We start from the raw sequence: 27,407 nt of genomic DNA, 5'->3' as shown, positions 1-27,407 counted from the left end.
GTAAGTAGAGGGTGCCAAACAAAGCTTTGAAAAGAGACAATACCCTGACCAGACATATAAAAGATGTGTGAAATGACCTCCCATTGACAACTTATCTCATCCATTTAAAATCATCACAGTCTAACGATAACTCTAAGCCCTCTCATCAACTTTTATAATGGATAAGTAACACCTCCCTGATGAATTATGCAAGATATTAACAGCTGTTCTTTAGAGGAAGGCCTCAAAGAAAACATTTACAATGCTGAGGAACTAAAAAAAACACACACTTCTTGCTGTGTGAAAAAAGTTCATGCAACATTGTGGTTTATAGGTGTTTGACTTGACATTTTTGCTCCATTTTCCACAGAATTGAGAGTGTGCTCAGTTTATCAGTGAAAACAGTTGTCAAAATCTGTTGTTTCCATTTAAATTGACACATTTATGATATTCCATTTGCAGGTCATTGTTTTCTCTTGAGCAGCTGTTATTACTGTTGTTTTGAACATCAGACTCAGGCTTTGATTTATCCTTTTTCCCTGACAGACTGAACACCCTCGTGATACTGTGCTATATAAGACATTCAAGCAAAACACTTCAAACCACAGTTGTTCTCTTTAACACGTCCGCGATTTGAAACTTTGTGTCACTTTCATATAAAACGGCCACACTCACAGCATAGTGGATATTAATATACTGCACGCTAAGGAAAGCAGGAAGTGAAAAACCACTGACATGCTGAGAAGAAGTGCCTTGTTTTGAGAGTGCATGCAAGAGCAGAGAAGCTCAGCTCGGTGTATTACTGGCCCACCTCCAGGTTCTGCACTCACACTTTATCAAGAGGAACATCAGCATAATTCTTCTCCAAGGTTTCCTCTGAAAGAATGTAGTAGTGTGCCTTTTTTGGAGCAATCTACCTTCTTTCATCTCTCTTCTAATTGGCTTCTGCTGCATCTACCTGGAATGAGACTCTGACAGCTTGAAGGCAATGAAAAATATTTCATGACTTAGAAATGTCAGATTTCATCACATGATCGCTATGGAGAAATGACTTGAAAATTAACTTTCTTAAATTAGCTTTAGCTTTCTGAACATCATACCAACGCAGCTTGTCTTACCACAGATGATCACAGGCTTTTTTATATTTAGTGCATCTCTTTCTAGTCATCAAATAATCTGCCTTTATGTAAGCGGTATTTTTGCCCCATCAAACATAGATGCTGCTTTTAAAAGCACTCTGGTAAACCATTAATGTTGACACCATATTCAGTTGTTGGAGACCTGCATCCCTCTGTGGCCTGCCTTCCTGGCACCACAGCCATTACCTCCGTGTTTGCATGTTATTGTTCCAATTTTCCAGCCACTGAGCAGCAAACAACCTCAAACGGCAGGGTTACTTATTAACAGTCTTATCTGGAGAATCTCCATGCCTTTCACCACTATTTATGTCACCTGCGATGGAGGCAGTTTGTGTATCTGTGCTTGGAAATATTCTATGCATGCATGTGCGTGCGCATATGTTTCAGATGATTGCGTAAGAGTCCATATGATGGAAAGACAGAATGTGTGGGTGAGACGTGAGGACGGGAAGAAGGGCTGCAGAGGTGAATCAGATCTGCCTTTCAGAAAAATCTGAGTTATGAGTTTTTATTGACGTTTTTTTGAAGAACATTACGTTTTCTTTGTATTTGAAGCCCAGCAGCTGAAGCAGTTTGTACATGACACAGTGGATTGTGTATTCTGTATACTATAGACGGTATTTTTAGGGTGTGAGTAGAGTCCCTTGTGCACATCCTCCACACACACACAGCTATGCACGAGTGTGTGTGGTGCTAGTAGAATGAAGGCCCAGGGTCAGCTTTATCACGGTGAGAAACCAAACTGCAGCTGCTCTGAAAATCACTTCCTTTTCCACAAGCCATTAATTGTTACTCACAAAGTCACTGACTCAACTATATGAAATGTCTGAGTCATTTATGGGTATGCATCCCCAATGCTCAGCTTTACTGGAGGATAGCAGGAAGCTGAACTGGGATTCAGTATCAGGGGGGTTAAAAGTCCTGGACTTTGGATTTGAAATGGGTATGAGGCTGAAGTGATGACTCTCAGCTTTAATTTGAGGAAACAGTTTTCCTCTGTTGGAACAGCGAAGGACACAATCTCACAGCTTTAGGATAGTGGAGCAGAACAATGATCATTAAACTCCTAAATATACACACAGAGCAACTAAGGAGGTAAAAAGGTGTACTGTCCTCGAGACGCAAGTCAGGCTCATGACTTTAGTCTTATTGGTCACGTGTTTCACTTATTGAAGCGTGGGCTGGAGGTAAAAAAGCACCGAAATTACCAGTAAGTTAAGATGTCTATAATATATCCGGATGGGAACATGAATGTGTCTACCAAACTTCATAACAGCTGATTTAATAGTTGTCACAAATGTCATCCACACTGTCGCAAAAAGTCAGTGGAGCACCAAAGACACTGGGATGCAACACTTCATCACACGAAATGTCATGACAGTCACACCTCATGTTAAAACTCAGAGCAGAGACAACACAGCAGAATCAGAATTGTCCTCTGCACCCAGGTTCTTGCCCATGTCTCCAGGGTTTTAGCACGCACCCCGGGATCTTATCTCTTTGTTCAAATGGTCCAGTAAGCTGATCAAACACACACACACACCCACTCATCCAACTTAACAGAAGCCTGCAGGACTGAAGATGCAAACTGCCTTTCTAAATAGAGCTCCACAATGAAAGTTAGCAACATCTTAGGATTTAGCGACTGATTTTACTATCATTTCACAGCCTGGTGAAAATGAAGGAAACAAACACAGAAAACTGAACATTTGAGCTCATAGAAATTATGTTAAAGTTTGTGGAACAGCAGTTTAATGAAAGTCAAGGGTGCAGCAACCGCCAGTTTTTAAAAAACAATTTTTTGAGTGATCGAAATATTTTCTTACATTATAAAAATAAAAATATAAATAATAATTTTGCAACTTTTGGTCAACAACAAATGCAAATATTCAGTAATACCTGTTAGAATTACACACCTGGTTATGTGAAAAAGGCAGGAAAACATCCGCTAATGTTTGGACTCATGACATCAGTAATTATGTAAGAATGTTTGCATACTTTCCTCACCTTATCTCACATTTTGGTGTTCAAACTAAAGCTATTTGTTCTATTTCCTAGAGCTGTCATTCAGTAATTATTTTGTCAAAGCTCTTTCTCTTGCTGTAACGAGGAATGATGCAATTAGAGGCAATCTAATCAAGGAAACAATGTTTGTGGTCCGAGGTTCTTTGAAGGGTCACAGTGTTTGATCATAAAGCCTTCCTACAGGCTTATTGATCAGTGGAGAATTTCCTGATGTCAAATCAAAAGACAATGTGCATTTTCCCTTTTTTGTAATATCTGAATGTAAACAAATAGTAAAATATTTCATGCAATCGTGATTTGATGAATCAGTCAGTGTGAACTGATGGGGTTTACAAAACCCCTGAAACATCAAAAAGCCTCAACTGAAAAGCCAGACGCAGGATATCTGAGGCTCAAGCACATTACATCTTTAAAATAAGTTTAATGTGAAATTTAAATGTGAAAAGTCATTTTCATTGCACGTCCTATGGACTTTGAAGAAGCTCGTCCTGTCTGAAACTGAAACAGTGGTCTAAACCCGGAACCAACAGCTCAGTATGTAACCTTGATTTAATGCAGCGTGTCCCAACCTTTTTTTCTTTTTGACACCCTGATATAAAGAAGAATTTCCTTTTAGCCTTCATCCTTGGTTGCATTTCTATATAGTGTGAGCAGTTTGACTGAGAAGTGATTTTAGATGCCAGAAAGGTATTCACAACAAAGATAATATCCTAAAATAAAATCTCTGAGCACTGGAGTTGAATCATCAAGTAGATACAGCTCAGATAGCGTTTTTAAATGTGGCTTAATATTGCTAAGTGGTTTTAGTGGCCATCCCACAATAGGAGGAAGCTTTTACAGATCCTCACATCAACCACATTAATAAAACCAGGCTGCACTTGCTGACCTCCTAAAAAGCCCTCCAAATAAATGTGGCACAGTGGCAAAATGTCAACAAACTGACATACTGACCTGTTTCCTAATGGCCCAGCATGTGTACTGTGAGTGAGCAACATCACCGCAGTGTGTACCTCTTCCTGCTTCACTGGCTGGGTACATTTAGAGTCATTTTTACACAACGTGAGCAAACTCTTCAGATGACTTACATTTTTCACAGTGAAAGACAAGAACCTGGGTGAGAGGGGGCAGATCTGCGGCTTGACTCTGCACTGAATGAGGTATGTGGGCTACATTCAGAGCCTGTTGAGTTGGTTCAGGTGACCTTGTTGTTCTGTCCTCTCAGCAAAGCACAACACAGACTTGCTCAGTTTTGAGATTAGTAGCCGCGGTTATGTAACTCTCGCCTTTTGTTCTGCGCCGACTATCATGAGTCATCAGTTATTCGGGAAACTCCAGGGTCTCCCAGGTGAGGGTTTTCCTGTCAAATCACAAGAGATGCTAATAAAGCAGAATGTGTTGGACATTAACTGAAAGACTCAGATTCAAGGCCCTTCAGCTGAATGCTCTGGAGCAAAGACCAGCACGCCAGACCTCCACACACAAAATGACATTTTTTATAAATACACCACAGTATTATAACAGCAAAAAAAGTCATTTTTCCTGTAGTAAGAGTTATTATTCCAAGAGTTGATACAGTTGGCTTTATCATTCTAAAACCAAACAAAAAGCCTGCAAAAAATAAAATAAAAATGTGTGAAATTTTATATACGGACTGCAACACACACAAAAAAGTAAATACTCATCATGAAGTTGTCCCTTTCAGAGTGAGGAAATAATGTGCCAGACATATCTTAATTTTTTCTTAATTTAACTTGAACTAGCGAAGGGGGGTCACAGGGGTTTTGTTTCAGCCAGCAGATCCTACTGCAACAGTCAGTCATCTCTGACTGCAACCAGCAGATAGGAGGGTTCAGTTTGCACAGCATGGGCAGAGGGTGCAAGAAACACCTGCATGCATCTCTGCAGGACAATGAAGGAGCATCCTGCAGGGAGCAAATATTTACCTGCAGACAATGTTGAGTATTAAGCCACGTTAACAGACTGAGTGGTTAAAAAATGAATCTTTATTTGTGCAGTGGGTTGGGATGAGAGTGGCTGTTTTGTTTCTTTTTCATCTTGTATGCAATAGCCTGCAGGATGGAAACACACCAGCAGGAGCCACATCTCAGCAAGACGGCTAAATTTAGACTGCCTTCTGCTGCATCTTGAATAACAAGTGTGACTCAAAGGGGCGACGCGTGAGGGTTTAAAAATTAAAGAAACCGACGGTGATAGTTAGATGAAGACACAGATGAGGTTAGGATGGTGGAACCCAAAGGTGACTTCTGTCTTTCGCCACGGGAGCGCAGGAGTGAATTTGGAGGCACAGCTGATGGTCGGAGGGGAGGAGGGGAGGAGGGGTGGGAGGGTCCTGGAGAAGCTAAGAGGCGAAAAACAAGCTCAGCGTCGGAGTAGGTGTGTGTGTGTGTAGGGGGGCGCAGGGAAAGGGGGCGGCGCTACTGTACTCGTATGAAGGGCACCATGTATATTTACTCAAATGCACAAGCTAAACACAAATCGCATGTGTGTGAGGCCGACCTGAACGACTTTCCTTGATTTTTCATCTTGTTCGTCGCCCCCGGAGCAGCTTGTGGTTGCGCGCAGAGAGGATGCTTTTGTCTCTTCAGCTCACACCTGGACCAGGGAAACAGTGAGAGCTTTATGTTGTTCTTTTTAGGCGTTCTTGTTGTTGTTTTCTCACGTCAGAGGCAAAGTGAAGGGCGAAGTTGTTGCTTTTTGGGGAACGTCACTGGAAAATGCGCTTATCGCTCGATAACCGGACTTGACGTGGGTTTAGACTGTGACCTGGAGCACCACCTGTGACATCGGCAGGCACCAGTACAAGAGACAATTTGGCTGTCAGTGGACCCCTGCACTTATTTTTATTTATTATATATTTTTTTTGCTAAGATTTTTTAACTAATTTTTGATAAACGGTCATTGCCGTGCGGTTCTGACAGCGCAACAACAATCAAATTTCCTCATCAGTTAAGTGCAGTACGTTTCGGCAAACCTGATTTTTACGCACAAAGCTGAAGGCGAGACAAGCGCAGACATCAGGTGCTGCGAAGTGAACAAGAAGATTAAATCACAAAGCCCTCCCCAAAGAAAGCTAAAGTCCAGCCATCAACATGACGGACGGTCCAAGGCAGAGGAGCAGCACGTCGGGCTCCGGCAAGGATGCTGCCGCCGAGGAGTCAGGAGGCGGAGTTGCGCTCAAGAAAGAAATCGGACTTGTGAGCGCCTGCGGTATTATTGTTGGTAAGTGTGTTACACTTGTGTCATTTATACCCGAGACAACCAGTTCAACCAGTTCAACTCGCAACAACTCAGTTGTCCCTCTGTTCAGTGCAGCCGTCCGAAGAGTGTAGAGCGAGAAGATTAAAAAGCAGGAGTGTGTGTGTCGGTGTGTAAGTCACTGTGATCAGTCCTCAGCCGGCTGTAAAAACTGCACTGGGATCAGATTCCACCATTCAATGAGGAACATAAAGTTTATGATCGCGATAAGACAGGGGTGCTTTAGGGCAGAGTCCGTGATATAATTAAAATTATGCTTACTTTTCTAAATATACATCAAGCGCGGCTTTTAGATAAATTACACACTGAGTCTCTTAAAAGCTTAAACTACTAAGGGTGCACGCTGTAACAGTCTGTAACAGTAACTCTGTGCCAGATCCCTCAGTCCTCAAGCCTTCAGCCCCTAATCTGCAGCCATTAATCAATGAAACTTTCATCATTTCATTATAGCCCCGGCAGTGATGACGACGATGATGATGATGATAGATAAACAGATAGACAGATGACTTTATTTATCCCCGATGGGAAATTAGATGATGATGATGATGTCATCACCCTCACTCCTCTCTGGTGCAGAGGATTAGCCCATTCAGAGCAATGTGTAGGCATGCAGACACTCACAGATAAATTGGACCCTGCAGTTCTTGTATTTGTCATAACATGTTAAAGAGGCTCTAGATAAGAACATGTTTTGATACCTTTGAAAGACCTCAGAGGGCAAGACTGAGAGCTGGAGCGAGCCCTCTGGAGTCTGGGAGACCTTTCTTTGACTAGATCTAAAGCAGTTGTGCTAATGCTGGAGTAACCCTTTTATTGCATCATGCAGCCAGACACGTGGGAAACTCCTTTCATCCACCCTTTTTTATGGTAGAATAACGTGTCAATGCTGTTCACATTCTGATAATAGCAGGTATTATGACTGACTGACAAAGTAAAGCACATTCATTAGCTCAGCACTAATATAAAACTGGCTTCACCTGGCCTGTATCACTAATAGTACACTTAGAATGCTGATTAGATTCAGTGGTTACTTACATGTATGAGCTTACATGAGATTAAAGTTCAAGTTATTTGCACATGCACACAACAGATATAAAACAGGTCTAACAGGAGTGGCCAAGAAGAAACATGTCTTCAGTTATTTTAATTATCGTTTCATATGCCAATTACTTCATCCGACCAGCAGGCCAAAACCCAGAGACAGAGATTGTTGAGTCATTCGCTGGATGTCAAATCACCACTAACCCAAAATGTTGGTATTTGAGACATGGAAATGAGACTCAGTGAGGATCCAATTCTTTCTTCAGGGTAATTTTCAATAATATTAAGAAAAGAAGAAATTGCAGGCTGAAGACAGGTTCTCTGCAGATACGGACACACACTCCTAGTGGGTCAGAAGTGCAAATGCAGAAACAGGCCTGTACAGAAGCCAATCAGAGGTGGCCAGAGCGGCGATCTTCATTCAGTACAGACAACAAACAAGTGGACATTAAAACCATCAGACGACAGATCGATCAATACGAACACGGGGGGTGAAATATGGTCCTCTGATGGGTCCGGCGAGAGTGTGTGGTCTTAGCACTGACCTTGACAGGATGAAGAGAAGGGTGCAGAGGTGACTCATTCATTCATTCATGTGTTTCCACGGTAACGGGAGGAAAAGAAGTGAGTGTGCACACAGGGAAATTCTCAAGAGAGACGACAGCCAAGAAGCTGGGAGAAAATGAGAGAAAACAGGGAGAGATGAAGAGCAGCCATGGCAGTAAGGTGTTTTGGGGAAGGCCTTGTTCTTTCTCACTTTGCAACTCCCACCGTAAATCCTTGAGGTTTCACTGGAAACGCAGGACAGCAGAAGCTTACAAGAAGATTTATTGATGAAATACTGTTTTCATGCACCTTTCCAGGACAACAATCAAGTTCTGAGGTGGCTGACAAATATCGACAAGGATCTATAAAATTCCTCTCTGCAGCCCCACCCTAACTATGCAGCAATATCTAGCTAATCTTTTATCTATTGCTCTCCATTCATCGGCTGACTGTTAAGAAACGGGTTGGGTTAAGCAGCTCGTAGTCACTAGACTGTTCTCGACTGGGGCTTTTCGTCCTTGACCAAGTCACTCATTCATGCTTGCTCGTGCTCACATTGTCATGTGCGAGAGAGGCGTGAGCTCAGGTGACTCGTCTGATCCTTTCTCAATGTGAACATTCCCCGCTGGGTTTCCATGAAAAAGGGGGCTGAGCACATGAGGACATCAAACAGTTTTATGGCCTATTGTACAGTACAGGCATTTATCAGACGCACACACACACACACAAAGAGTCCAGAAACGTGTAAAGCCAGGAACCGGGATTAGAAGTGAACTTTTGGTCACTTGGAAGACGGCCCCACCCTGATAATGCTGTTTTATTAGCTTGCCTGGCTTAGCCGAGTCTGAGCTGGACTCCATTATGTGTTTGGTAAATGAATTGTTGCATAGGCTCAAATTCACTTTGATTAAACGCTGTACTCAGTTTTATCCCGTCACAGTAGCTTCTTAAATACATTACACGATTAGCTGGCGGATATAAACGATGACATCGAACTCCTCCTTTCCTCTTCTTACTCTTTTAAGCATTCATATAGGTTGTCTCTTGTAAACTGTTTCAGCATTGTAAATGACTTTGGTACAACAGTAATTTATGCAGGCATGTACACAAGCACACGGGGCAGAAGGGTCTGGCTGAGGGTCAAGCAGCAGGTTGCCTCAGCTTGGCGGCTGCCTGAACAGGGTTTTAACACTAGGAGGAAATGTAAGAGCTAATCCTACGGGGCTTTATAAAGGCTAAAGATTAGTGCTATAATGTAATGCTGCACAAACAGACACAAACACATTTGTTAAATGTTCAGTCTGCTGTTGCTGGTGGCATTCAGTCATATGTCACGGAGGCTCAAAACAGTTAACAGCTCTCCCATTGGTTCTGTCTCTCAGGTGTGATGTGTGCACGTTTGGATTTAAAGCATCTGCTGCCACTAATCACTTAGTGCAAAAAGTAAAATCTAACCACACAAGCTTGTCTGTAATTTAATTTAATGTTTTGACTTACCTCGTGTTTAACCAAGAAAGTGTCATCAAAATCGTCATCCATAGCATCCTGTCAAAGACAGGTGGAAAAACAATTAATTGATTAATCAATTATGCAATGCAAAGAAAAATAGAAAAATATTTCATCATATAATCATTTATCTTTCCAGCTTCATTTATTTGCTCATTTTCTTTCTTTTCTTAAGTGACAGGAAATTGATTTTGAATTTTTGCATTTTGGCCTGTTGGTTGGACAAAACAAAACATATGAAGAATATGCCTTTAGATGATAGTAGCAAGTGTTTTTCATTATTTTCTGACATTTTATAGATCAAACAACTAACCGGCTTATTGAGAAAAAAAACAGGCAGATTAAACTCCAAATGAAAATGCTTGTTGCACAAAATGTGCCATAAAGTCATGACTGAAATTTCTAATACAAATTATACAAAAGATACCAGAAACTAAATGAGATCTTCAAAGAACCTCATAATAAAATAATAATAATAATAATACCATACATAAATAAATCCTGATGAGTCTGAAGTGGAGCCTCAGTTGGTTGGTGTCAGGAGACTTCAAACAAAGTCCAAGAGGAACAGAAAAGTGCTCACAGAGCATATCTGAGACCAAGCCTCTTCCTTTATGAAATAACAATCCAACAACAAAAGGGGACATCAAAATCCTGTGTTAAAAGAGGGAGAGGCCTGCAGAGGTTTGTTACAACAGTAAGATTTGGTGCGGAAATATGACAGAGATGTGAGAAACAACAGTTCGGACTTTTTATCCACTCTGTCTTAAAGTTGATTCGAATGCACAGATGGACTTAGATCAGGGTCGAGAGAAAGACATCGTGTTGTTTTTCCTGCTCCCTCCTGGCCTGGTTTGAGACAAAAGGATTGAAAAACGACCACAAGAACAGGAAACCTGAAGAGATTCCGCGTTAGTCAGCATGTCTCACAGACACACGTGATGCAATGGATGCATGTGACACGAACGTACAACTTGCAAGCGTGCACATTTACTCACTGCTGTAAATTCTTTATTGGCCTCTGCAAAGTTGCCCAAAACTTTTAAGTTGCAGAAGGAGTAGGCAGCAGGGCAAAGTGCTGAGTCAGGGCAAGGCTGCAAGATGTTAAAGGTCAGGCGCAGGAGACCTCAGCTGTCATAAAGATGCAGGGGTGCGGTGGGTTGTTTGTCATCTTTAGTTACCTTTAACCTGCAACTGGAGTTACATAAGTGAGCGTCTGTCCTCTCCTGCAACATATCCTCAAATGAGTGGATGTTTCATTATTTCTTGATTATTATCTTTTATATTTTGACCTCTTGCTTTCGTGGCCTTTTTGGGGCTTGACTGCTTAATTATCATCTGAGTTTTCTGTCCAATAGCTCAAAACCTAAAGACGTTAAAGTAGCAAGGATATAAAAACTGTGAAAGCAGTAAATCTGCCATTTGAGAGGCTGCATCTGTTAAAATTTTCTCATGTAAAATGAATCGATGGCCACTTCTTAAGCACCCAGCTGAATTGCAGTCCACTGGCAGGTACAGCAGTGTGACATGATCATTCATACCTTTGACTTTTGCACTGTAAAATGCCATTCAGCCTATCATCCAGTCAAAACCTTTGACCCTGACGCCTTTTTTTCGTTTATTGGCTGCTGGGTTCAAACACAGTCAAACCAGTAAACCAGTCAGCCGTATCTGATTGGAGGCCACTGACCTCCAACCTCAGCTTTGTTGGAGGATCGTCAGACGACCAGACCCCGGTCGTCCGTCCCTCCATCTTTCAGCTCCTGTGTAAACTGCCTGGCACCCTGATGCTCATTGAACCTGTCAGGGTATTATTCTCTCCCCCATCTGCATCTACATCTCATACCTCCTCCCTCTTTGCACTCTCAGTCAGCAGATTACAAGTTCCCCCTTCTTTGCAGTTTTGTAATTTTTTTTCACTCTCGACTCATGACCACATTCTTCGTCCTGCTCACCTTGTCTGTCTGCACTAAACACACATAAAGTACGACAAGGGAAGGAGTCTACAAATTGATTTTCATTTTCACACAAATAAGTACAAACACATGTAAACTCTTCAGCTTCTCAAAACAATGCTGCCAGGAATCTCCTTTTCAGTCTGAAACCTGACTCCTCCTCTCTTATCTCCCTCGTGCCTCCATCAGGTAACATTATAGGCTCAGGTATCTTCGTCAGTCCAAAGGGAGTGATGGAAAATGCCAACTCGGTGGGTGTGGCCCTGATTGTCTGGATTATCACGGGCATCATCACGGCCATTGGAGCGCTGTGCTACGCTGAGCTGGGCGTCACCATCCCCAAGTCAGGGGGGGACTACTCCTACGTTAAAGACATCTTCGGAGGACTGGCTGGGTGAGTGAGCATGAGACATTCATGAAGACATTCAGTCATCTAATGAATTTTCATATACCCTATACAGACAAAAGTATGAGGGCACCTGAGCATCACACCAAAAGGGACCTCAATGGCATCACATTCTAAATACCCACACAGCTTTGCAGCTATAACAGCTTCCAGTCTTCTGGAAAGGCTTAGATTTAGATTTGTAGTAGAGCATCTGTGAGTTGTGTTCCAGTTCATCCCAAAGGTGTTGGATGGGGTTGAGGTCAGGACTCTGTGTGGACCAGTCAAGTTCTTCCACACCAAATGCATCCAACCATGTCTTTATGGAGCTTTGCTTTGTGCACTGGTGCACAGTCATGCTGGAATAGAAAAGGGCCTTCAACAAACTGTCCAAAATGTCTTGGTATGCTGAAGCAGTAAGAGCCCAACCCCTGAAAAACAGGATGGATTGATAACTTTGTCTATATAGTGTAACTGCAGAGAGCAGCCAATAACTGTGTGATTTGAGTCACTGAGTATGATTCATCAAAGGAGACTGACATTATGAAAGTGGTTTTGAAGGAAGAGGAGGTTAAACTCAGTATGCGCAATGTGCAGGAAAGGTATGAGGTTACTGCAGTAAGATGGGATTTTTCTTTGATTGAAATTTCAACCGCAGGGTTTGTCTTCATTGCAAAAATGTTTTTCTTAGAGTTTTAGGCTTGGGTATTTATTTCTAATTTTTTTTTTTATTTATTCAGGTGGAAAAAATGCCTCAATTTATCATTTTGTTCACCAATGACAGACATTTTCATAATAAAGAAATGTTATGTTAATTTTGCAAATGGTGGACTTATCTATGTCAAACTTCTCACTTGTGTGTGCAGACTCTCAGGTCACTATGGTTTGATAAACCGTCAAGGCACCATCTATAATATATATGACCCAGATGTCTAGAAGAAGGGGCCCCCCAAATAATTAAAACTAATTTGACATGGATTTAGGTGAGCATACCAACATGTCTAGATGATGTCTGTTCATGAGCCTGGATGAGCCCATCGATGTAGGTCAGACATTTTTTTCTTTTCTTGCTAGAAGTCAAGAACAGAAGTTAAGGGAATATTAAACCCACATTATGCAAATACAGACCCACCTTAAGTTTAAACACAGAGTCACAAAGCAGTTTCACAAAGTGAATAACAGAGTCTCAAATGTCAGACTGCTGTGTTTTTTCCATCTTAGTCAACCAGTTCAGTCCCACCACCTTCTTCCTACCCATTCATCCCTACACGGTTAGCTTTAAGGTGTCTGCACTTACAGTAAGTGCTTGGGAACCACGCTAAGTTAATTTCCTAGCAAAACAATATTGTTTGTTAGCGTAGATTTCACACACACTGTGCCTTTGCCCAGATTGTAAACACAGATTAGACCATTGTTTTTTCAAATATCACAAGGATACATATCAGGGTATTTTGGGAGAGGAATTCAACCAGACATAACAGCCAATGATTGTTTTTTTGTCCCTTTTGTACAGTAGCTATCAATACACATCAATGAACTTCAGATGCTTGGTTTGAAGTGTTGGGGCCACACTGTTTCCCTGTGCCCTCCGTCTAAGACAAATGGGCTGTGTTCAACGGGTGTTTGTTTTTGTTTTCCCGCTAGCTTTTATCCCTATGTGAGTATAGGTGGGCGTGGAAGGCCGCAGCTTGTGTTTGCATGTGCGTATAAGTCAGTGACAGCATCGACGGAAATACTTATATTATCCCTGTCGCAGCTGGGCGAAGGCGAGATCCTAGAAAAGGGGACGAGATCGTAAAAGTTGTACGCCCGGACAGAACAGGAATTGACAATGCAACGAAACAAAGCAAAACTGCAAATGCTCAGCTTCTCAAATGTCAATGTTTGTTGGTCTTCTATGACAGTAAATTGAACATTTTAAGCCTTGGACTGTTGGTCAGACAAAACAAGCTATCTGAAAGTGAGATATTATGTTTAATTGCTGCAATTTCCGACAGGCAGCAACAACAATTCTGCAGGCACAAAAATTAAACTAAATCATACACAATGAAGAAGGGCCGATTCAGAGTGTTATTAAGCTCCATCTGAATGTTGTAGCTGGTCCATATGGTGCTACGTCTACTGTGATGCTACTACAAACACCTTTTGTAGAGTTTCAGTTACTTTCAGTAACAAAGAAATGTCTCTGTACACGGTACCGTCCCGCAATTCCAATCTACATTTTTACATTAAAACGTGCACATTCCAGTGAGACCCAATCCCGTCAACGCAGTCAGCTGTAATGATCCCTCTATAAGCTTTCAGAGAATTTCATGGAAAACCAACTTGCCTTGTCTCTCCTGCTACTCGCAGCTAAACCCTCCTGCTCTCCTTCATCTTACTTCACCCCTCCCCACCCCCCACCCTGTACTAATCTGCGTAGCTTCAGTGTCCATCAGTGTGGTATCTGACAGCTTCTAACACATTAAACATGCTCAGCGTTTTATGTGTAAGGCTGACTTTTAAGTTTTAAGTTCAAGTTGAAATTGAGCCTTTATTAAAAATCACCCATCACTGTCTGCTACTGTCTGGAGATGCCGATATGTTCTTACATGTTGACTGATCCCTTTCTTTTCTTGTAACAACAGATTTTGTCATGCCTACGTTGTGTCGTATGGCCCTGCTACTTTTGTTCATTTGGTTTCTGATATGAATGTGGCATTAAATGACTTTCTCTCTAAATATCTCAAAATAGAAAAAAAGGACAACCAAGTGCCTCTAAACAAATCACAAAAATGTAAAATCTGCAATCAGCTAACTATTAGAAGAAAAAAAAAATAGCAAAGCTGACATCGGCTAACATCTGTAATGTTCTGCTGTGTGGAATTGTAATGCTCTTCCGTGACTGCAGCTGTCACTTTCAAAGGTTGCATGAGTCACCTCAGTTAAACCAGCAGCCAAATGGAAAGTTTACTGGCCTTTTACTGGCTCCAATGAAGGTTGCTTACTGCTGCTTGGTCTAAATCCTGTTTGAGATACTTTACTTCACTGACTAAAAATTGCACACCACTGGGAGATGCTCACAACTGAACATAAACCCACAGAAGTGAAACCTGGGTACAAGTCATCAGTCACCACTAACCACAAGGTTTTCCTTCAGCTCTGAGTGAACGAAGCTGCAATTTTATTTTAATTTTAGTATTTTTCTCTTCAGTGATTGGCCCGTAAAATCTTAATGATAAATATAAATGATAAAATTATTAAAAACTGTTTGCCCTCAATGTGCTGTACATCCATAAACTGTTTTATTCATTTCATCACTAAATGTCTCAGCCTTTTTGTTCTTGCTTTTTACCAGAACAATGAAACTGAGTTGACATTTCAACTAAAAATAGAATCTATAAATGGAAGGATGTATATATCACGTTCATGTTCCTTTTTTGATGTGTTTCCTCCCGTTCAGCCCCACCTGTGTGTGCTGCTGACACCCTACTGTTCCTCCCATGTGTTTCTAACTGTGCCACCCTCCATCTCTTTGTGTCTCAGGTTCCTGCGTCTGTGGATCGCCGTGCTGGTGATCTACCCGACCAACCAGGCCGTGATCGCGCTGACCTTTTCCAACTACGTCCTGCAGCCGCTGTTCCCCACCTGCTTCCCACCAGAGACCGGCCTGCGTGTGCTGGCTGCTCTCTGCCTCTGTGAGTAATACAGTCTGAAGTGTAAAGTGTGTGAACAGTACTTCAGCTCACCTCAGACCTAATACTTCATGTCTACTATTGTAGTTTTCTTTTAGCTTTTAGCATTTTCCTCCCCACGCTTGAGTAAATTAATCTAAAACTGCGAGTTCAACATCTGCAAGAGGATAACTATGCAGTACCTGTACAACACCTGTGTAAGCAGTATTTGGGCATGAGATGTCAGCTGTGTGTCATAATCATGACAGGAGTATTAATTATAGGGATTTCGCAAAACTTTAACGGTCACGGAAATTTAATCCTTGCACCTGCTATTTTTTTCTTCTACTTGTTCTGTCTCTTTAGGCATGTGATTTGCGTCACCTGTCTTTACTTTGAGAGAAGCTGCTTTAGCTTTGTTGGTTTTTATGTTTGACAGCTCAGCACACTATGACAACATGCTGACAGGCTGGCTGGAGATGTAAAATGAGAGGAGGAGAGAGACAGAAAGATCTATTAAAGGAACAGTTTGTCATCTTAGGTAATGTGCTTTCTTGCCGAGTTAGGTGAGAAGATCTCCTCTCTGATCAGCGTTTGTAAAGCTGCTACTTGTTGTTTGTGAATTGTTGCTTTAAACTGTCAGCATGTTAACTTGTGATTTAAAGTTGCTGGTAGACAAACTTTGTCACCTTTGGACTGAGCCAGGCTACCTGTTTCCCCGTGATTCCTGCTAAGCTAAGCTAAAGCTGCTGCCTGTAGCCCAAAACAGACATGAGTAAATATTTTTTTGACGACTAATACATTTTTATTAAAAATTAATAAAACTAGTTGAATTTGTTTGAAATAGTCAGTTTAAAGTTCCCAGCTTTTTGTCCCTTAAAACAAAGCTACAATTACTTTACTTGGATTTGTATCTGTTGACGGGAACAGCATTATTCAGTTTTTGAAAGTCACGTTTGTGGCTTTTAGAAAACATAGAAACAAAATGCCTCAAATGAGAATCAGTTTACAAATTGAAATCTTTCTCCTTCGAAAACAGCCTAGACGTCCCTGCTGAACCACCTGACGGCTCAGACTCAGTATCAGTTCAGTTTGGATTATATGGAGATAAAAGAGAGCAGGTTGCCTAAAAAAAAGAACAAAAGGACACAAAGTTCATCTTGAGTTTGCTTGTTGAGACAGGCTCAAATGTTGAAAAACCACCGCAGACTGCACTGAGTAGCACTAAAAACAAATGGGAGTCCTTACAGTTCATCAGCAGCAAAGGGATACACGACTGCTGACACGGTTACAAGACTGTTAAACACTGAGACACCAGAAGCTGGACAAAATGGAAAAGCAGTCCTCCATTGAAGCACACGTTCCACTACAGCAGCGCGTAATTTAAAGGCTGAGTTACAGCCTGATTTATCCAGTTTATGTCACTCTCTGTCCCAGTAAAGGGTGCAACCATTTTCTCTGAAGCTCTTGTGTTAGTCAACCCTCGGTCAGAGGTCATCTAAGAGAAGGAGGAGAACGAGAGGTACCAGAGCAGCTAGAGGAGTGTAGCACTGAGCAGCGAACGTGTGAGGACAAATGGGTGAATGTGTTGCCGCGGACATGACAGCGGCTCATCTAAATCCATCAACAAAGTTAACACACACGGGCCAAATACTGCGGACGGTCTTCAGACAGACATACAAGCATGGACGTCAGGGAAGAGTGTGTGTATTGTGTGAGTGGGTTTGCACATCGCTGTGATGCAAACCTTAGTGGAGGATTACAAAACAAGACACGCTGATCTTTTAAGAATTTCCCTTCAGGGATAAATAAAGGAATTCTGATTCTGATCTGACAGGTCAAATAAACATCCCACTTTAAGATTTCCAATCACTGATTTTAGTGGCGTGAGGGTTCCAGGTTCGGATCCCGGTCTGGGCCCTTCTGTACGGAGTTTGCATGTTCTCCCGGTGCCTGTGTGGGTTTTTTCCGGGTACTCCGGCTTCCTCCCACAATCCCAAAAACATGCACATTAGGTTAATTGGCTACTCTACATTTTCCCTAGGTGTGAGTGTGCCTAGACTCATCTTTTCTTTAAATCCATCCCCTTGAACTGATCTCCAAAGGGTTTTTTTCTTTTTCCTAGAGGACGAGGACGTCCTGTGACATGCTGTTCACTGGCAGATGGGCACAGTTGGCCGCCCCGTTTGGCCTGACAATGTGGAAACCTCACTTTCCAAAGGCATGCACAACAACAGGCAGCAGATTTGTACTCAGTGAACCAAGAGATGCACCACTTGAATCCCTCTGCCAAAGAAGTCATGTTGGTCAGTCGGCAGGATATCCCAAATCATTTCAGCAGATTTCATGTGCCTGAACTTATTGTAGTATGCAAATAGGCCGTGCCCAGAAGAGTTTGACAACTGATATCTCAAATCTGATATGGTTAAGATGAAATTTGCATGAAGATTAAAAAGAATTGAAAGGGCAGCAAAAAGATACTGAATTTATTTTCACTAATTAAGTGGATTTCATACACTTTCTGTAATAAAACATGAAAGAGCAAAATTTGATTAGATTTATTAAATGGGGACATATGAGAGTTTATGTGTGAGTTTAAGATAAGTAATGCCCTACGTAGATGACTTAAATGACTTGTTCCTTTGGATTTGATCTAACTTTCTACCACTTGAAATCTGTTGGCATGCTTTGGTTTATTGTGCTTATCTCCAAACAAAAAGAACAGAAGCCACATCCTCTTTGACAGACAAAATAACAACAGAAGTGAACAGAAATAACACACTTAAGCTTTTCTAACCTTGGCAGAGGCTGGCACTCTCGGCAGGCTTTGAGGTGTTATTGTTTAGACTTTAGAGACACTGACCTACATTTACCCGTCTTTCCTGTCCCACTTCCATAAACGCCTTCAAGCAAAATGTGCTGAGTTCTGACAAGAGCTGCAAACAGTCACAACTCCAGTTTGTCTACAGCTGAACTGTGATTGGCTGAGCCAGCAGAGTTACTTCTCTCTTCTGTCAGTTGGACAGATGTTGTCAGGCAGTTTTCAGTGGATGAAGTTGATGACTGCTGACTTTGTAAGTTCTGCTGTTGTTGTTGTTGTTGTTGTTGTTGAGGGGGAAGTGGGTGAAAGATAAGCTCATCCTGGCTGTTTACGAGAACATGAGTTTATATTCCTCTGGGTTTACACATCTCCTAAATCTGGCCCCTTGTATGATAGCGTCTGGGATCTAACCTTTCTTTTTCACCCACAAATCCGGTCAGAACCAGCTTCTGTGACTGCGAAACCAGACAGTCGCTGTCAGGTCTGCTCAATTCGATCTACAGGCTAAAGGTTTTCCAAGGTGTACCATTTCAACAACATATGTGTGTGTGTGTGTGAGGCGGGTGGGGGTGGAGTCTGTCTCTTCCTTACAGATGGCAGAGTGGAGGTCATAACTCTGTCATGTTTTCCAGCAGGCTCATAGTTAACTCAGCAAGTTTCCACACACACATTTTGTATACTCAGCTTACAGACAGCTGAGCGACCCCCACAGACAGCTCCACAATTCGTACAACGTGTCCCAGCACGATTACTCGCAGGCTGTCAATCAGCAAGAAACAGGGAGGGGGCTCCTTTGTGTTGTTACTGTAATGCCCCACCTTTGCCAAAGACCCTCTGGTTGCAAAAACAATTCAGTTTACTGGTGGTTAAGAGGTTTCAGACTTGTTTAGTGGGCGGCTGCATAAGAATCAGTTGGTTGTATTTAAGCTCAGTGTTCCTGTGAGTGTGTATACAGTACGCATATCAAGTCCCAAGCTGATCTGCGTGTGAGCATAGTTTCTCATTTCCTGTTTTTTTGCAGACGTAGTAGCAGCAGCTGCTCTGAACCGCAGCTCCTCTTTGGTCTGCGCCAGCAAAACAAGGACATTTTAAAATCCATTCTCTTCTTACATTTGCCCCCCTTAAAACACCTCCAACCAACCTAAACACATCTGTAAACTGTATGTGCACATCATTGCAGACCCTGTTCATGTGCATCTGCCTCTGTCCCCTGCTGTGGCAGCTCAGCTCAGATATTTCATGTGATGCACTTAATCCCACAGAGTCAAACAGGCCTATTATTTAATGGCACCCTATTGGCCTGAACCCAGTGGCCTGTTGTACTCAGCAGTACAGATCAAATCCATTATCTTTGTCCGTGTTAGGTCAGCCTCAAGTTGAGGTGAGGTGAACAGCATTTCCAAATGCTTGTTAAGGATTATTTTCTGTTTCCCACATGCCAGAGGAATGGAATTTGGTGTACAACAACATTAAAACTAAACAATCTATAAATCGGCCATCTTCACCTGTCACTGCCAAACCCAGTGGACTTGTTCATGAAATAATTGACAAGACAGTGTAATAATATCATATTATGAAACAGCTATCATTATGTGATGTATCTGGTGTATTTCAGAAAACTCAGTTACCTTCCATGTAATGTGTATATGGTAGTATTGCTGAGGATTAAGAACACTTCAGTACTCTAACGTTGTATCTGAAATTTATTATCTCATTATCTTCTATTATCTTTATTATTTTCCCATCTTTCTCAGCACACAATGTGAATAAATGTATTTTATACCCCCAATTAATTAATAAATCAAGATGTAACTTGAATTACTGAGCAAATACTGGATCCCTGCAGTATTTGAGAAGAAAAGATGAGTACTGCAGGTAAGACATGAGCTGTAAGGGATGTGATTGAAGTTCAAAGTCAAAGGTTTCTGCACCGTGAAAACATGTCACGTATGCTCAGGTGTGCAGTTTTTAATCTTTCTCCTCTTGCTGACCTGAGATCAGTTCACTTTCCAAGTAAAACCTCAAGGCCATTGACCTGAATTCTTGCATCTCTGTTTTATTAGTGGCAGTAAATGGTTTTGTAACTTTTTCTTCTTCATTTGGGAAATAATCTGAGCACTACTACTACAACCAGTGCAGTAACTGTTCCAAGAGCAATAAAACAGTCAATGCATAAACCTTTATCTAAAGTCACCCTGTTACATAATCATTTCACAACATTCATGCAGAGTCAGTACAAACTCATGTTGTGCAGGCAAACATTATACACCTTTTGTTTTAAGTTCTAGAGATTCCAGAAATCTCCAGAGATATCAATATGTCAGGCTGAATTTTGAAGACTTTGTTATAAAAGGATGCACAAGACATCTGAGTAAATGGTTTTAGGTCTCATTATTTCTTAAACAGCTAAAATGATGTGTTGGACAACATGGAATAAAAACAGGAAAACTGGACTTTAGTGGGTAAAATAAGCATAAACTCACTGTGTTTTTTTTGTCTTGTACATGTAGTGTTGCTGACATGGGTGAACTGCTCCAGTGTGAGGTGGGCCACCAGGGTGCAGGACATATTCACCGCCGGCAAGCTGCTGGCCCTCGTCCTCATCATCATCATGGGCATCGTGCAGATCTGCAAAGGTAAGCTTATCTGTGCTCCCTGAATGCATACGTCCACACAAAAGTCCACCTGTGTCCGGTGGTTTCTCCGTCCATGCGTGAAAAGAAGAAACTAACTCGCGGTCACTGGGGACAACTCCAGTCATCCAGGACAGTATAGACTCCCAGTGGATCCCACAGGGGTCAGTGAGTTGCTGGGGCCCCTCATATAGCCAATATCAGCACGCCTGTGTAGGTTCACTGTCAACATGGCTGAGGGCCAGTTATTACAGGGGCCACAGAGAGTAGGCCCCTACAACAACAAAAACAGGGATTTCTGTGCAAGTATTTAAAGATAAATGAAGAGTCCAGTGGCTGGTTTGATGGCAGACTTCAGGTCATATGCGAGGGGGACTTTATGTGAGAGCAGAAATACTTTAATGCTCTCTGAAAACATGCCTCAAGAGGGGGTTTTAGGAAAAATGTAATGACAAAGGAGAAAGTAGGGGGGGGGGGGGGGGGCAAATAAGCTTTACAGGGGTTTAGCAGAACATCTTTTACAACCTGTTCTATACACACTGACTGAATTAGATGGCGGTTTTCAGCTGGGCTTCCTCACAGCAAGGCCAGACGTTCAGTGGAAACCAGTTTGTTTACCCTCACGGCAAAACAACATGAGCAAAATCAGGAGCAGAGCTGGCATGCTGATACAGATTCACAACACAGCAAAGCCCTGAATAAATGAGACAGTATTAAAAGTCTGTAAAAGTAGGATTAAGACCATCAAGTAAAACGGTAGCATGAAATGTGAAATATTCCCTGACTTGTGTACCAAACTAAAAACCGATCTTCCCCACTTGTAGGAGAGTACTACTGGTTGGAGCCAGTCAATGCCTTCCAATCTTTCCAGGATTATGATGTGGGTTTGATAGCCTTAGCTTTCTTACAAGGCTCCTTCGCCTACGGAGGGTGGAACTTCCTCAACTACGTCACAGAGGAGCTGGTCGACCCCTATGTGTAAGACACTTCATTCTGCTGCTCTTATCTTTAAAAATACTTTGTTCCTGTGCTTAGAAAACCACCTTCCCCCAGAAATGAATGGCTCATGGTCATAGGAATATAGGTGATTAGCAGAGACATGCTGACTGAGCTTCCCAGTTTAATCCCTGGGCCTTTTTCTTAAGGCTCTCATCATTCCTAGTGTCTGACCTAGAAATAGTTTTTTTAGAAGAAGTCTGTGTCTTCATTTCCTGTGCATTGTCTTTTTAACGTTCCCACATATTTTAATAACCTTGGTATCCATTAATTCACCTCCCCTAAGGTATATGTTTTAATTTCCTACTTTAAATCCCCCACCTCCTCCTCTTCAGTCTTCCTCCCCATTCTGTCTTCTAAACATTGCCGTCTTTATCATCTCCAGAAACCTTCCTCGTGCCATCTTCATCTCCATCCCCCTGGTGACCTTCGTTTACGTCTTTGCCAACATCGCCTACGTCACGGCCATGAGTCCCCAGGAGCTGCTCGCCTCAAACGCCGTTGCCGTGGTGAGTAGCTCGGAGTGTGACGCAGGGCGGTCCTGTGACATCGCTCAAACAAACACCTCAATGGCAGAATGACTCTGTCTCCCTCTAGTGGTCGTTGCTGGCTAATACACAAGTCAGATGTGCATCACAGTAGTAGTGAACCTATTAACAACTCGATGAAGCAAGCATCTAATCGTTATCCAAACTCCATCCTCTATCCCAGACGTTTGGTGAGAAGCTGCTGGGAGTCATGTCGTGGATCATGCCCATCTCTGTGGCTCTCTCCACCTTCGGAGGAGTCAACGGTTCCCTCTTCACCTCTTCAAGGTTAGTTGGATCCGTAAGGACTTCCTACTCAAACCAACAGGATAATTCACACTAATTTTCATGTACTGAGCAGTTTTCTCTCTCTGCATTTGGACTTTTTCAGCATACAATGTGGATGTATTATATACTGCATTATTGACAACAGCATTCACATTAATGGTTGCCCCGCTCCCCTGTTGTATCTCTACAACCCACAGATTGTTCTTTGCCGGAGCCAGAGAGGGCCACCTCCCCAGCCTGTTGGCCATGATTCACGTGAAACGCTGCACTCCCATCCCTGCTCTGCTCTTCACTGTAAGTACTCCTCTCACAACTACACTCTTTTTAAATCTTTTAGTGTCTTCACTCGCGGTCTCCTCCTGATACTCAGTTACACCTCACCAGACCAAGACCAAGAAGCTGCAAACAAACCTCACACAAATCAAACTTCCTGTCTCTGACCATGATTTCCTTCTCGTTCCTCAGTGCGTGTCCACCCTGCTCATGCTGTGCACCAGCGACATGTACACTCTCATCAACTATGTGGGCTTCATCAACTACCTCTTCTATGGAGTCACTGTGGCCGGACAGATTGTCCTGCGTTTTAAACAGCCCAACATTCACCGACCAATCAAGGTGTGTTTATGTGATGTGATGTGATGAACTATTCTTGCTTCATTTTAGCTTTGTCTTTCTTTCCAACTCAAATTATGTAAACAAGGATACATAATACATATATCTGTCATATCTTTCCTGGATAATTTTAGCACCTGACTGTTGTTCTATTTGCAATTTTGTCAGTGTTTTTGTGTCACTTTTAAAACAAATTAGACACATGTACTGACACAGATAATTTAAAAAGCAGAAATATCACTAACCACATCAAATACATCTCTTAGAAAGGCTGTGAACAATGCACTGCATTAAAGAAGAACAGGAAAAAGTGCTTGCAGTCGTTCCTCTGCCAGGCGGCCGTAAAACGTCTGAACGCTGCTCTCTAGTGGTTCAAAAGGTGTACTACCACAGACCGATAGCAGATGAATGTGCAAAAATGACCAGTTCACTAAATTGCAGCTATCCGCAATAATTACAAGTTGATGTATAATAATAAGTTGTTGCTCTGTTCTGTCTTCCAGATCAGCCTGATATGGCCGGTCATTTACCTCATATTCTGGGCCTTCTTGCTCATCTTCTCCCTTTACTCTGAGCCCGTGGTGTGTGGCATCGGCTTGGCCATCATGCTGACTGGCGTCCCCGTCTATTTCCTGGGAGTCTACTGGGACAACAAGCCACAGTGTTTCGACGCCTTCGTCAGTAAGTTAACGGAACACTCATGGCACTGTGTGTTAAATAAGGAGGTCCGAATCGGAGATAGCTTAGCTTAGCTCACACTGCGAGCAAAGGGGAACAGCTAGCTAAATTTGAAATTTTCAAAGTTTAAAATTTATGCCTGCTACCAGCTCTAGAGCTCACCAATTAACACGTTTTAAATGTAAAAATAATTTAGTCTAATTTAGGTTTAGAGGAAGTAGGAAGTGTAGCTTTTATTCTTATTAGGTATAATTTTTGATGATATTTATGCTAGCTGTTTGCCCCTGCTTCCGGTCTATATGCTAAGCTAAGCTAATCACCTCCTGGCTCTCGCTCCATACCAAGAAAATTAATGTAATGTAAATTAAGTGTATTTCCTGAAATTGTGTTCTGTTTATGCAGTATTTATTTTAAACACAAAGTTCCGTTTAAGGTAAAATATTTGTATGAAACATGATTTAGTTTTAATTATTTGTCCTGTGTAGGATTATTCTTGGCAGTTAAACCACATTTAAATTCCAAAAAGCCATGTATCCAAACATCACATGCATACTTGGTTTTATAAAGTCCATCACTGCCACTGTCCTAAAACTCTTTGGTGTGCTCTCCTCTTCCAGATAAGATGACTTACTTGGGCCAGAAGTTTTGTGTGGTGGTTTATCCCATTGAAGGTAAACGCAGCGGAAGCGGAGAGGAAGGAGAAGAGATGAAGGAGGCCAGATCTCCTCTGTCCAATGAGGACGGAGACAACCACAAGTCTGACTGCTGAAGCATCCCCTCCACCACAGAATAAACAGACACATGCAGACGCACACATGGGTGCACAAGCACGCATACACAAACACAGTTTGTAGTGGATTCGCTGATCAACACTCGTGCCCTCACACTTTATTTTTAATAATTTTCCTAGGTTTTAGCAATGTTTCAGTCCGTAATCTCTGTGCCAAATATAGTATGCAATTTGTAGAGTAATGTGACCTCAAACTCTTCTGTCTGGGGTCCTTCAAAAGTGCAATAAAGACCAGCTTTTAACTCCTCGATACATGCTTAATCATACACATCTATCTGATTACTAATCTTCATTATCATCCTGCTTTTCCTCTCCCACCCCCCCTTTGCTCCTCCACACACACCCTGGACAGTTTTACTGTAAGAGCATCATTTTTAATTTTATGTTTTTTTAATTTTTATCAAAAGACTCTTACTGTACTGTGACCCGCAAACACCTTTTTTGTTGTTGTTGTTTTTTTTCCACATTGTATATTTTTGCTTTGCCATCCACTCGACACACCAAAGCTGTATTTTGATTGTCGAAGCAGAAATTCAAACTCAGATCAAGACGTTTCATGTCGTGACGTACGCTAAGTACTGTGTTGTGTTTTTAAAGATGACTGCGATTCCAAAATGTTCCTCTTTTTTTGTAATTGTGATAATTGTTTATATCATTTGCCTTTTGTTGACATTTCCGTTTTAATATGTTAATTTTAGTTTTCTTGATATTCTTTTTTCTATTCAACATCATATTCATCTGGCCTTTATTTTATTTTTGCTTTTTTACTCATGCAGTCGTGTAGGTGTACACCTGCAAGCTGATGTGTGATGTATGCTTTGTATTGGTGAATGGCGCACAGTTCTTTGTTAAATGCCTTAATTAGAATTATTTGGGTGCCATTGCAGCTCTGTTTTGATTGATGTGGAGAGATGGCTAATCCACATACTTTGGGGTAGTGTCAGTTGTGAGTGTCAGTTTTTGTAATCTGGTGAGTTTTGGGTTCTTGTATGGACACTACATAAAGAATTAACCTGTTAGTTGTAGTATGGAAATAGATGACTAGAAGGAATAAATAGGCAGTACATGATAGTTTTCACCACATTTGCATTGCTGATGTGCAAATCCCAACACCGACACATGTGAATGCCTGTGTGAAAAACAGCTGTTTTACAGAAGTATTTTTGTAATTTACCGTGTAGTTCTTTAATTGTTTTTGTCCTTTATTTAGGGGGTAGAAATGAGAGCTTTACCAAAAAGTATTTTTGATTCATATATTTCACTAGATTTTAGTGCAATATTAGTGCAGGCACCAACAAAAACCTGAACATGCACCCCTGAATGAACCCGTGCTGTGCTGTCTGTTAATAGTTACGTAGCCATACTTATGCTGTATATTATAGTAACAACACTCTTGCGCACATAAACACACTGTGTACTCCTGTGTCTTTGGCCTTTCTGTAATCTGTTAGTGTCTCAGGGCATCCCCACTGCCTTCTCCTTACATGCACTGCCAAAAACCTCCACAGCTTGAAAACCCAACTACAGATCTGACCGATTGCCTCTTTGTTAAATGCCTGTTCTGGTGCTTTTAGAGATTTATATCCTCAGGAGTTTCAATCTTACGAGCAGTCCCCAAAAAACAGGCATTGGCAAACATTCATGAGTAATTGTAACTCTGAAGAAAGTATCTCTAAAGTTTGGCCAGTACTGTATCAGTTTCTCTTGTTAAACTGTGAGGGGAACAGGGTGTCTTGGATGTCTTTACAGTACAGTGATTGTGATTTTGTGCCTGTACAGTAGTTGTGTATTTACAGTATACACAGGTGTCATGACAGTCTGTACATTGTTTCAGTAAATAAAACCACTGACTAATGTTTGAATTTGTAATTCAGGGCCTCATTTATATAAAAAAAACCCTATCGTTGTCTTTGTTCCGCTTGGCAATCATTTCAAATAATTTCATTAGATTCTTAATTTCATTTTTAATAATTAAAGAATTAAAATAAAAGAAAATGTTTTCAATGGTTTCAAACATACAACATAAAGTGAATCTCACATCTCTCCCTTACTGTACATAAATGAGGCTTGAATGTTTCCACCTCAGAAATCAAATGCTGCAACTTTTATGTGATACGGCAATATGAACCGTGCAGACAGAAACTTAAAGCTTCACAAATTCAGTCTAAGTCAAATCTGTGGTGACGTGTCTTACTTTCTTGCTGTCTGAAGTTCTCTAATAAGCTGCAACCTCCACTTCTTGCGTTAACTCTGACCTAAACAGCCCTTCATTGTGGTGGAAATACACATTTTTCTATATTGTAATACTTACCATGTGTACTGCTAATCTAAGCAACTCTCCTAGCAATACATCATCACACTACAGCACTCGTCCCGATGAGAATGATCTCTCTGAATCATTTTGTGTACGCACTGGTCTGCAGTCTGCTAAGAGCCATTTTTGACTGACGTGTCTTTCAAACCTGAGTCTATTTTTGTGTTAAATGTACATACGGTGGTGAGTGTGTGACAAGAATAAAAAAAAAACAAATACAATAAAATATCTGTTAAGTGACTT

The 27,407-nt window shown here is 41.6% G+C and overlaps 2 protein-coding genes across 5 annotated transcripts in view; one reads left to right on the top strand and one right to left on the bottom strand.

Annotated features, from left to right (window-relative positions):
- The window catches only part of svep1 (sushi, von Willebrand factor type A, EGF and pentraxin domain containing 1), a 96,492-nt gene extending 88,270 nt beyond the window's left edge, over positions 1 to 8,222 (bottom strand). The window contains exon 1 of one of the 4 annotated variants that reach the window (XM_046381528.1): positions 8,006 to 8,222. In XM_046381528.1, the coding sequence (XP_046237484.1) occupies positions 8,006 to 8,043 (38 nt within the window). In that variant the 5' untranslated portion in view covers positions 8,044 to 8,222. The remainder of the gene's footprint in view (positions 1 to 8,005) is intronic. The other 3 variants (XM_046381534.1, XM_046381529.1, XM_046381532.1) reach the window with 3 other exon arrangements.
- slc7a8a (solute carrier family 7 member 8a) lies at positions 5,572 to 26,762 on the top strand. Its single transcript, XM_046381536.1, has 11 exons — positions 5,572 to 6,383; positions 11,657 to 11,861; positions 15,378 to 15,529; positions 20,837 to 20,962; positions 21,784 to 21,937; positions 22,341 to 22,464; positions 22,667 to 22,770; positions 22,968 to 23,064; positions 23,236 to 23,385; positions 23,886 to 24,063; positions 24,678 to 26,762. The coding sequence occupies exons 1-11, from the start codon at positions 6,254 to 6,256 to the stop codon at positions 24,827 to 24,829; spliced, it is 1,572 nt and encodes a 523-aa protein (XP_046237492.1). The 5' UTR covers positions 5,572 to 6,253; the 3' UTR covers positions 24,830 to 26,762.
- The last annotated feature ends 645 nt before the right edge of the window (positions 26,763 to 27,407 follow it).

The sequence above is a fragment of the Scatophagus argus genome, chromosome 23 (genome assembly GCF_020382885.2).
Source record: "Scatophagus argus isolate fScaArg1 chromosome 23, fScaArg1.pri, whole genome shotgun sequence".
Classification (NCBI taxonomy): Eukaryota; Metazoa; Chordata; class Actinopteri; family Scatophagidae; genus Scatophagus; species Scatophagus argus.
Note: the sequence above shows the minus strand (reverse complement) of the source record. Positions and strands in the feature narration are given on the sequence as shown.